We start from the raw sequence: 12264 nt of genomic DNA, 5'->3' as shown, positions 1-12264 counted from the left end.
GGTACGCCATTATCATCATTCAGTGGTCTAGTTAATGAGTCCTCGTATTCTTCCGTGCATTCATTCACTCCATCTAAATCAGAAGCTTGAAGCATACGTGTAAAGAATATGTCACCCACTGTGGTCATCGCTTGATCGGGGAAGTTTCTGGAATCTATAGTGACCTGAAGACCTCGAAGCATTGGATTTTCTAAAACTGTTCTTTGCATTGCATTCTTCGGAAATGCTAACACAACATCTGTAACATTATGAAGAGCGTATGAGAAATCTGAGCTGATACCTTCAGGAGTGCAACCTCCATTTAGTGAACGAACGTCAATATGTTGAGCTGGAATCATGAATGGATCTTCCTTACTAAATAAACGTGGTATTGCTTTAACTGATTCTTCAATTAAACCGTATCCTGGTGTAATGCATTTATCCTCTAAAACTTCCATCTTTGTGCATGAAATAATAACGTCTTCAACTGTTGCGTCAGCAGATGTAGCGGCTAAGCCTGTAATTAATTTGGCAGAAGTCCGATTTGTTGGAATTTGCGATCATATTTATAAACATGATTCATAATCTTTTCATAATTTTCATCAGTTATCTTTTCATAAACGTAATTTTGTAAATCAGCAACTCTTAACGGGTCAACCTGACAAAATACTAAAGTATCCCTGAAAACATAATATTTAAGAATGATTTCACCAAATGATTTAGGATAATCATCGAACGCCTGAAATGCTAACAAATCATTTACCGGAATAATCATATCAAAAGTGATATCAACTTCTTCATTTGCTTTCTTGAAAACTTCTGAAGGGTCAATATATTTACCACATACTGAGTTATCATATTTTTGAACATTATTATATAACGAATGAACAAACTTTTTAACTTTCCTTTCTGATTTTGGTTTATATGTTGCAAATGCGAAAGATTCACGGGCACAATCCATCTGAAGATAACCGGCATCACCTCTTTCGGTTTCTACTTCTAATTGTTTAAAGCTTTGATTTGATGATTTGTAACCAACGAATAAACGCATGCATTTAAAAGCGGCATCACATGTGAAAGCTTTATTTGAAACTAGAGTTGCTCTAACTTTGCGTTTAATATATGTGTCACCTAATTGGTTCACATCATGAGCCGGATTTGTAATTCTTAAATGAGTTTGTTTATCATCAAAATATGGAGCATCAGAGTCATAGCATGAACTTTCAAGTTCTCTATAATATCTTCTTCCATCATTCTTTGCGAATATTTCATTTATCTTTTCGAATGAATGAAACACATTTCCATTAATTGGTTTGGTGTTTGGCACTAAATAGTTAGTCGTCATTTATTAATAAATAAAAAATCAAAATTAAAAGATGAAAATGAATTTTTAATTTTAATGAAATAATCAACTATGGCTGCAGGATTCTTTAAGAAACTGTGGGATAAAGTAAAAAGAGGAGCGCATAAAGTTTGGGAAACAATGAAGAAAGGAGCAAATTGGATATTTAAGAATAAAGAAGCAATTAGTGACGTTGCTGAATCAATAACGCCAAAAGCTGCCCCAATATGAGAAATTTTAAATAAAGGAGAAAAAGTTTATCAAAGACTACAACCAATACTAAGATAAAAATAATATTTATTTATTTTTCCACTATCCACCTCCTATTTTATTAAGTATTCCTTCAGCAATTCCACCAATTGCGTTACCTGCTTGTGCTCCCATCGCCGGATTACCTGCTTTTGTACCTAATACTCCACCTATGATAGTTCCTGCCGTTTTCGCTACTGGTGCCAAAAAGTTTGCAACAGGTTTAATAACCTTTTTATAAACCCAACCTGCAGCTTTCTTAATTCCATCCCATAATTTTTTAAAGAATCCTGCCGCCATTTCTGATTTAATATTAATTAAAAAATATATTTCATCACTTATATTTAATTTTTATTTAATGATAAATGAAACCGATTTTAAAAATAAATGAAACAGAGGAGAAGAAATAAATGAAAGTGAAAATGTTCAACAAAAAATAAACGTTGTTAAACCAATTACTGAAATAAAAATTTTTTCATCTGTTGAAGAATTTAATAACTATTATGCTAACAATAAAAAATTATTTGAAGAATTGACAACGTGTAAATTGAATAAAATGTTTAAAGTTGATGGATTCAAAATTTCAAAAATAAAAGGAGTGGTTAGTTTGAAATCTATTCCTCAATCAAGAATCACCTCATTAATGAAAATAGATGATTTAACAAAAAGAATAGAAATTATTGAAGAGCGAATGAATCAAATAATTGATTTCATAAATCATGACTCGTTGAGCCCGGGTCCTTAAAGCCCATCACTGAGTTCAAGGTTATATTCATCAAATATTTCATTATTAAATGCAACTTCTACTAGTTTATTTATTTTTTCAATACGATCATTTGAAAGTCTATCGTTTAATTTTTTCTGAAGTTTTTCATTTTCTAGTTCTGAAACTTTATTTGGATGATATGTAAATTCATGAAATTCTTTGGCCTCGGTTTTGATCATTAATTTACAAAGAACTTTTGTGGTTGGAATTCGTTTGAACCATTTATTAGTTATATTCGTTATATATTCAATATCTGGAATTAATTCCCAAATTTTTGCATTTTCAATTAATTTATTATCAAATGCAAAAGCAATGGGTTTAATATTATGTTTACCTTTATAATATATACTTTCTACATAATCATCGAAATAAACATCTACTTGTTTAACATTTTCAAGAATTGGTGAAAGAGCATCCATTAATTGATTGACGGTTACGAATCTTGATCCACTCATTTCATACAAAATAAAAAAATAAATTATTCAAAAAATGTAAGACATGAATTTTTAAAATTTATTTTTTAAATTTTTTATTTTTTACTTCATTATGTAAAGGGTTTGTGAAAATTTCTTACGATTCTGAAAATTTTTAAATCATGATTTATTTCAAAACGTAAGAATAAAAAGCGTAAGAATCATACATTTATTTTATCGATTGTATGAAAATTACTTACAAAATCGTTCAATATTGTATGAATTCTTACGTTTACAAAAAAAGTCACAAAACCCGTCCACATATACTACTAATTTATTCAATTTTTTTCAAGAATTCTTGCAATACCAGCATGCTTAAGTACAACATTTTATAATCATTTAATTTTAAATCCACTAAAATGTTGACATTTTAAATTTTAATAAAGTTCAATATTATAGATTGGTGATTATGATAGTTATTTGTCTGTGCTTTGGTTCAACTGGATTAGTTGAAGTATCCTTCAATTAAATCTTTTAGTAGAATCATTATTCTATGTTATGCTTGAATTTGATGAGCCAAATCTAATTAAAATCAGCATTATAAACTGCATAATGCGTTTTGTTGACACATAATGATTTAATACAAGTTGTAACAGCTTCGACTAATCATTGAAACAAAACAATCATATGGACGTTGATTCGATGTAATGCAATATATCAGCATTCATTTAATTATATTTTTGAGGTCCGAATTCCAACTTTCTCTTTTCGGATATTTTACAGGCGCGAAGAATTAAATATGATAACGGAAGATTCTTCATCCTCTTGTGAAGATGATGCTTTAATTGACGACAGAAAGAACAGTTTCATTAGGGACGAAGATATTTCATATCAGCCAATAATTAGACCACTTTCAGATACAATAGGCGATGATTATAAAATTTTGGACCTTATTGAATCAACAAATGAGTATAAATCGTATTTTGGAATCCACCAGAGACAAAAATTCTTCGTTTTGATCAAATTCTATTATAAATCACCAACATTATTAAGGAAAGCGAACATTGAGACAGAAGCATTAACAATTACTAACACAATTGACCTAACTCATCAATATTTTGTTAAATATATCGGAAGATACGAATATAATCTCTGTCCAATTTTAATATTTCAAGCTCTTGGCCCAACATTAACAAAACAAATGGAATTCTTCAACGGACTTACATTTTCATTGAGCACAATCCGCGTATTTATGTGGCATCTTATTCATGCGCTTGAATTACTTCATGAATGCAAATTAATTTGCGGCAACCTATCAACAGATACAGTATCCTTACTAGAAGATTACGTTGATCAAAAAGGATATGTCATGAAGACAGGAGAACGAAGTGTTCAATTAAGAATAAATTCTCTATCATGTGCATCAAATGGCAACATATGGCATGTCACTTCATTAACTCCAGAACGTATACAGTCTCCTGAGCAGCTTCTTTCAACGAGATGGAGTTATGAAATTGATATCTGGCAACTTGGCATTCTTTTCGTTGAATTAATAACTGGAAGAAAACTTTTTACTCATAATAACAGATTATTACATTACGCATTGATCGAAAAGCTCGGTGGCCAATTTCCTCTGTTTTTACTCGATGAAAGTCAGAAATCGGAAATTCCGATCTTTAGAGATGGAAAATGTGACATTTCAATGCTCGATGATGAATGCAGAAAGATCTACAACTCATTTCCAACCCTTGAAAATTTAATTCATAATGATAAAGCTCTCAGTTTTGCACAAGCCACTCTTTGCACAGATCCATCAAGAAGATTGTTGCCTCTTCAATTAATTAACCATCCATTTATTATAGATTTGAATTAAATTGTTTTGTCAATAAAATATTATTATTATTTTACATACACATATAAATACTTTATCTCTGAAGCCACTTTCTCCTTTCCTTATATTCAATTGTGCACATGAAACTGTATTATAATACAAAAACGGAAAAATACTATCAAAAATACCTAAACAATAAAAAACATAAACATAACGCTCTTTTAATTAATGGTATTTCTCAGTTTTGAATATTGTATGAATGAAGAGGAGACCCGTTTCAAACACAGGTCTTCAAAATATGCCAGCAATGCAAATTGCTAGTGAAATTCCTCAGGTTCAAAATATTCAGAGTGTTAATAAGTCTTTGCCATCAAATAATTCTCAAAATGTAAATTCATTAGCATCAACTACAGAAAACACAGCAAAAAATACAAAATTTTCTGCTTCAAAAGTTGTGCCATTCTTGAAACCAAAAGAAATTGCACAAAAAGAAGAAAATCAAAATTATTCATATTCAGATTCTTATTATTCGGACTATTCAAGTTACTCAGAAGATGAGAATAGCGATTCATCCTTAATGGATTTAGTATTTCTTTTCCAAGGTTTATCAATGAAGATTTCAAAAAGAAATAATGAAGAAGAAATCAATAAATTAGAAATAGATTTACAAAATGAGCATAAGAAATATGCACAGCTGAACTCAGAACTATTAGAAGGTCAAAAATCGCTTGAAGAAGTAATTTTACAACAAAAACTTTTTTTCACAGAACTATTCGATTTCTTTGCTAATGCCCCAGCAGATTTGGACGAGGTTGAAGACGAATTCCTTGATCCAAGTGGAGTTCTTGAGAGGCTACGAACTTTAAGAAAATTAGATCCTATTCAATACAAGCAATCCGGCTTATCCAAAAGTGTTTCGAGTATACTATCCAACTTCGCTGAAATTGAAGTACTTAGATGGGATTTTATCTCAAGATTACCTTTAATAGATATGAAATGGATTCGTGCTGGTTGGTTTTGGGGTTCAGAGGATGGAAACAGTGATTTAGTACCAGATATTATGGATAATTTAATTCCAATATTCGTAGATAAGTTGAATTCTTCAAATCTTTCATGTGAATCTGATTTTATTGCTGCATATGTTCATTGCCTTGAAATCACTGATTATTCAAACAATTACCAAATTGCAGAAACTCAACTTAAAGGAGCATTTCAAAGAAAATTAGTTGATTCTGTCAATAGAAAGATCATCAACAAGAAACAATATGAATCAATTATGGATTCATGCAAATCTTATGGATCTTTGAAGCATTCCCAAGTTTAATTAAAATTTATCTATTTATTTTGTATTGATATCCATCTTGGAAGTAAGTGTTATTATTATTACTATTTTTTTCTCTTTATTTTCTACTAAATGTTTGTTTTATATTGCTAAATAAGCCAAATTACTCTTAGAGATTCGATGAAAGTCAATTTTACTAATTCATCGGCTTAATTAGCGAATTCGCCAATCGATGAAACTGTTTTTAAATTCCTTTATTGATAAATAAGGATGTCAATTTGGAAGAAAAGTGAGAAAATTCCTAAAATGCTAAAAATGAATTTTCCAAACGTACTTTTTTATCTCATTTTTTTGATTTTGAAAAAAATTTGGAGAGAAGAACTCTTCGTTTTTGAATTTTGTCACGATGGGTTTAAAGTATATTAGACACATGTATTGATATTACTATTTTTGTATATTTTGAGAGAAAATCCCTAAAAAGTGAGAAAATCTGAGACGGTTTGAGAAAATATATAAACTATTGAAAATTTGAATTAAGGGTCCACTGTAAAAATTGAAAGTCTCTCAAAATTGAGAGGCGATTTGCAAATAATCGTTATCGTCTTTTTTCAAAAATCCACCTTTCCTAGTGTTCTGATTAATATTTTGTGAATGTAACAATAAAGTATATGTTTCAATAAGATGGTAATATATTCTATCACTTCAAATCACATAAAAATTGCAAAATCAGCGAGTTTTATAAGAACATGATTTTTTCGAATTTTTTCGCTTCTGGATGCGTGTTTTGAAAAATAGATATTTTCGAATTTTGATTTTAATTTAAGTATAAATTTTATATTAGGAATTTTTTTGACCTATTTCCAATCATTAATTCCTAAGTTTTTCTAGGAATTTAATTGAGAAGAAATTAGGAAATTCGCTTTAATGCCATTACATCCTAATATTGTGATGCATGTAGTTTATATTTATTGAGGCTAATGCCGGAATATCGTGCATTTTATAAAAAATTCAAAGAATTGACAATTGGATAGCACAAATTTAATTCCCTGGACAAAGTATTATTGTTTATATATTCAAAGCATCATCCTTCGTTTTGAAATGTTCGGCAAAAATTTTCGTGTGATTTTTTGTGTTTCAGCATAAATTCTGTATTGACTTATGAAAGATAAGCATTTTATTCATTATCATAAAGATATACCAAAACAAATTGATAAAATTTAAAAAAATGTGTATTTTAGTGGGTATTATTCTGGCCAATGCCCATTTTTAAACGATTTAATATTGACCATATCAATAGCCGACTCAATGTAAAAATTTAGATATTATTTTTTTCATTATTCAAACTTTGATAAATTTTAGTATAATGAATGATTTTGTTTCGTGTATGATACAGAAATGAAAAGCTTGATTAATATCATTTTGCATTTTTTCAAGAATGTTAGAGTACATCTACATTAAAAAATCGGATTCGAATTGCGATACTGCATCAAATTGTTGCACATCTGATAAGGATCTCAAAAGAGTAAAGTTAATTTTTTTGTGTTTTTTTAAGTTTTGGGCCTTAGTAAAACACCATCTTGAGCAATATTTTTGGGACGACGATAGGCCTTATTTGGCCTTACAGTGGACCCTTAAACTTCTAATTTGGAAAAAAGAAATTTGGAAAGAAGAAAATTCAAAAATCGAGATTTAGACTCAGTATCGAATGGAGAACAAAATGTTTCTTCATATGAAGGAAAAAAAGTTTCTTGAGAAGAAATAGAGTTTTTAAAATTTTATTGTATGTAATAAAATAAACAAATATTAAAATTATTTTTTGATAACAAGAAAATTCCCAACAGAAAATATTTGAGACAAAGAAAAAAAGAAAATTGAAAAATATTACTCTCCTTTACATTTCTTGAGATTTTCAATTTATTTTTATAAAATTGACAATTTTATACGTTTAGATGAAAATAAGTGATTTTGCTTGAAATAAAAATTATTGTTTGTTTACAGCTATCAAATAGATTTTTGCTATTTTGATTAAAATTTGTTAATCAAATTAATAATTTTTTTCTAAATATCTTAAATATCTGGATCACTCACTGATACGATGAATTAAACGATAAAAATAATACAAACTCAACTAAGTTTCCTGTCTTTCAACCAAAAAATATTATGCAATTTAAATTAAATTGTTTATTCAAATATAAAACAAAGATGAAATAATTACAGTTATCATAAACTTTATAAATAACTCTGTAATTGGTTCAGATTTTCGTAAAAATATTTTTATTAAAATCGATAAGAATATGTTTACCTACTATCATCACATATCTATAAACAAGAGTAGAGTGATTTTTATCATCGAAACTTTTTAAAAGCTGCAAGCTGGAAGTAAAAATCTTGTTTTTTTTTCTGAGTTAGTTGTAGAACTATTGATTCCCGAGTTATCATTGTGATGTAGAAGGATGTCAATGTACTGACTGAAGGATATGAAGTGAATTGAATTTCATTGAATTTCAATTTGATCAAATTTGTTGAAATTATATGAATGTGTCAACATCTGTATCACTCTCCTTCACTTCTTCCCTATTTTTTCGAGAACGAAGCTAGCTCAGCTTTCGCTGAGCGAATTGACACTTTTGATGCCCTAAACGTACATATTCTCAAATTTATCGAAAATATCATACCACCCAAACTAGTATATTCTTATTTTAAATATGATATTATCCTTAGAAATCACACTAGAATATATTTAAATCAACTTTTAAAAAAGTTCGAATCCTGCGCGTCTCACTTTTTAAATTTTCCAAATAGAAAATTATATTCTCCTAAAACGAAAACAATTTTCCGAATTGACATCCTTATGATAAATATAACTTGTTGCGACATTTTATGTAGAAACGTAAAATTAAACTGTATTTTGCGAGTAGATGGGCTGCAGTGCCATGTTGCAGGAAAACTTCGGCTGAAGAACATGCAGCAATAATATCGTTGCAAAATATTATATGTTTCATCATTAGCTATCAAATAAATCAGGATTACGCAATATTGGCATCGAAATTTCAAAAATCATGAATATTTGTCAATAAAATCAAGTTAGTGATTATTAGACTTTCCATTTTTATAATTGTGCTAAAATTGGCTCTGGTGTTTTATTCGGAGATGTCACTTTTCTTATGGAGTTTATTCACCAGACTTTTCAGCGACCATCATATTTAATCAACGTGATTCCTGGTGTATTTCTCCCGGATATCCAAGGGAAACAGGTACTTGCTAATTTCCACACTTATTTTGAAGTTTTTTCTTTGCAATTGCAAAATAATGAAACCAGTTTTGAATCAATCCACAGACAAGACTTCTTTTGCAAAGTAAATAGTGTAGATTCCGGTCCAGATATTGCAGACCTGACTTCCTTCTTTCAGTTAACAAAATCAAAAATAATTCAATTAATTTATAGTTCAGAGCACAATTTATTTGTAATTGTCAAGACCATTGACATTCCTGAACTTTGCATCCATTCTTCTTATATATCATATCTCAGAACATCCCTTGTTGTCTCTTCAACAAACGGAGCAATTTGCAGTTTTTCTCTTCCAAATTTCGAAGTCACTTTTTTAGAAAAACCGACAAATATTGTTTTCCAATGCATCAGAAAAGACACAGACTCCATGATAAGAGTGGAAGGAGGTTTAATGAACTTAGTCCTTTATGGGAAATCTCCTTTCGAAAGAAAAGAATTTTATTCTTTTGACAGAAAAGCAACAATGGTTTTTCCATTTGAAACTGACCAAATAATTATTTGTGAAAATGAAATGATTCATCTTTTGAAAAATTCATCGATTTCCTCGACAAATCTCAACGAAATTCCAAAAGAATCACAAGAAAATGTTGGAGTTGTGATTGCTCACTGTCAAATTGATACTTCACTTCACCTCATCTTGACAAATAACGGTTTTTTGTTCTCAATTGGGATGAACTTTGATGTGAAATATATTTCGCAATTTGCTGGTGCGAATAACATATTTTTTGTCAATTTATTTTTTGTTATTGTCACTGTCAATTTTGGTCAATCATTTCTATATAATTTCATTAACAAACAAGTCATAAAAGTGTTTGATTGGTACTTTGGATACATGGACTTGCAGCCATTCAGAAAAGGAGAATTTATTTCTTCGTCAAAATCGAAAATTATTTCAAGAAAATTCGGTTTAGAAATCACCGAGAAAAATAGAATGATTGCCAATTTGGAGAATATACAAAATATAATTCCTTTTGAACTATCTAATGAAAAGTATTTCATTTTCGTTAATCATGAAAATTCTCTAATTTTCAACAAAGAAAATTTGATTGCACTTTTTGACAATTTTAATGCAAATATTTTGACAATTTTTGCCAAATCATTTACTTTAGTTGATAATACTAATATAATCATACAGATAACTAAGGACAAAGTCTACAAAGATGGCAAAGTAATCAAGAATTTGCCTTCTCATGGAGAAATCGTAAGTTATGCAGCAAATAAATTTCATTTGATGATTTATTGGAGTTCTTATTATTTCACGTACATTTCTCTCAATAAAAACGAAGATTCATTAAAGATATTAACCGAGAAAGATGAAAACTATGTAACTGCTTGCTGTTTTCCGCCAAATAAAAAGACTCCAATTGTTTTAGCAACAGTTTTGAAAAAATTAATTGCAAAAAGTGATGAAGATAAGTTAAATATGAGTTTACCAGCACTTGTTTCAGATATGGCATTCTTAAATGACACAACACTAGTCATTGGATATGAAAATGGCTATTTATCAATCGGAAAATTTAACGATTCTTATGAATTTTTCGAAACTTCGCAGTATATGAAAATTGGTGACAAGAAAATTAAGATTAAGAAAAATGGAAATGTTGTTTATGCTATTTCTGATGATATCTGGATAATTTACGATTTCAAAAATAATAATATGATTAAGCCGTTAGAGAAAAATGATTTTACTGATATTTTCATGGCTGTTGAAGAAAATGAATTCCTTACAATCAATTCTGAAAGCGAAATTGTTAATTTTGAAATTAATTTGAACTCAGATTTATTTACGTTGATCGAATACGATTTTCCTAAGCATGAAATAGATAATTTGATCTCCCTTGAAAACTCTGGCTGCACGATTTTCAGAGATAAAAATACAATCTATTTGTTTATCACTTATGGAGAAATTCAGAAGCTGAAAAGAATATTTACATTATCATCATCTGATCAGACTTACGAAAAAATCAGAGTTATTAAATATGATAAAAATAATTCATATTTATACATTTCTGTTTCTAAAGGAGGCGACTGCAAGTTGATGGTAGGAAAGTTAACGGTCAACAAACTAGAAAGTTCATTTGAGAAAAAGTTTACTTTTGATTTTCCAAGAGAAACATATAATTTTGCCTTGATAGAGAATGGATTCGTTTATGAATACGAGAATTCTTTATATTTCTATCAAATTGCAGAAGAAAAGTTCCAATTAATGACAAAAATTCAATCTCCAGAATTAAGATTGAAAAATAGTATTTTAAATAATAGCTGTACATTTGTCCTTGGAAAGAATCAATGCATGTATAGATTATCACTGTCAAATGACAAAGTTAGAATAATTACAAATCCTTATCCAAGGAAAATCACTTTTGGCTGCGAATACAAAGATAACTGTGCAATATATGGTGATAGAGAAGGTAATGTTGCCATATATTCTGATTCGAATCCTCGTTTTTCTTCTTTAATTGCAAAAACATCTTTGAACACAGGATACCCCATAACTGGTGTTGCATATAAGAAATGTACAAATAATCTATCTTTGTATTCCACGATTTCAGGTGAATTAGGTGCAATTTTAGAAATCAACAACGAACAACTTAAAATGGAAGCAGAATTTCTTAAGAAGATTGAGTTGAAGACAGCAGCATATCTCCAAGAGAAAACAGGCGCAATGCATTATGTTTTTAGGAATTTGACAATTCCAGCCAGAAATATTCTCGATCTTGACATAATTTCGATATTTATGAAGCTCAATAAAAAGGAAAAGACAAGTATAATGAGCTCACTCTCTGTAACATGCACTGATGAATTAATTGATCAGTATTTGACACATATATCAGCGTTCTTCATGTTTTTTGCTGTATAATTTTTATGTTTGTATTGTATATTAAATAATATTATTATATAATAAACCTAAATCATTGATTTTTATCTGTAATTAAATTCGAAATCTGCTTAAAACGATAGAAAAAACATATCTAATAACATAATATCAGTTCAACCCAATGAAATGATATCAAAATCAAATGAAATATGTCATGAATATGTTCTTCAATGTCCAAACTCTCAAAAAAATTACCAAAAAAAATCAGAACACATTCAATTTTTTACCATTTTAA

General features: G+C 29.1%; 4 protein-coding genes across 4 annotated transcripts, besides 2 other annotated features; 3 read left to right on the top strand and 1 right to left on the bottom strand.

Annotated features, from left to right (window-relative positions):
* Positions 1-263: part of a mobile genetic element that runs on past the window's edge.
* A 1370-nt stretch (positions 264-1633) lies between these two features.
* On the bottom strand, positions 1634-1870 carry TVAGG3_0603190 (N-acetylmuramoyl-l-alanine amidase family; the record flags this gene model as incomplete). The annotated part of the gene is made up of 1 exon (XM_001317562.1): positions 1634-1870. One exon carries the CDS (start codon positions 1868-1870, stop codon positions 1634-1636), a length of 237 nt encoding a protein of 78 aa, XP_001317597.1.
* A 1622-nt stretch (positions 1871-3492) lies between these two features.
* TVAGG3_0603180 (protein serine/threonine/tyrosine kinase protein) lies at positions 3493-4655 on the top strand (the record flags this gene model as incomplete). The annotated part of the gene is made up of 1 exon (XM_001317561.1): positions 3549-4622. The coding sequence occupies one exon, from the start codon at positions 3549-3551 to the stop codon at positions 4620-4622; it is 1074 nt and encodes a 357-aa protein (XP_001317596.1).
* Positions 4656-4839: 184 nt separating this feature from the next.
* Positions 4840-6089, top strand: TVAGG3_0603170 (PAX3- and PAX7-binding protein family; the record flags this gene model as incomplete). The annotated part of the gene is made up of 1 exon (XM_001317560.1): positions 4840-5904. One exon carries the CDS (start codon positions 4840-4842, stop codon positions 5902-5904), a length of 1065 nt encoding a protein of 354 aa, XP_001317595.1.
* A 310-nt stretch (positions 6090-6399) lies between these two features.
* Positions 6400-7492: a mobile genetic element.
* A 1534-nt stretch (positions 7493-9026) lies between these two features.
* Positions 9027-12011, top strand: TVAGG3_0603150 (DNA repair/RNA processing CPSF family; the record flags this gene model as incomplete). The annotated part of the gene is made up of 1 exon (XM_001317559.1): positions 9027-12011. One exon carries the CDS (start codon positions 9027-9029, stop codon positions 12009-12011), a length of 2985 nt encoding a protein of 994 aa, XP_001317594.1.
* Positions 12012-12264: the final 253 nt, after the last annotated feature.

This window comes from Trichomonas vaginalis, chromosome II (assembly GCF_026262505.1).
Source record: "Trichomonas vaginalis G3 chromosome II, whole genome shotgun sequence".
Classification (NCBI taxonomy): Eukaryota; Parabasalia; order Trichomonadida; family Trichomonadidae; genus Trichomonas; species Trichomonas vaginalis.
The sequence above is the reverse complement of the archived record's forward strand: the minus strand, read 5'-3'. Positions and strand labels throughout refer to the sequence as shown.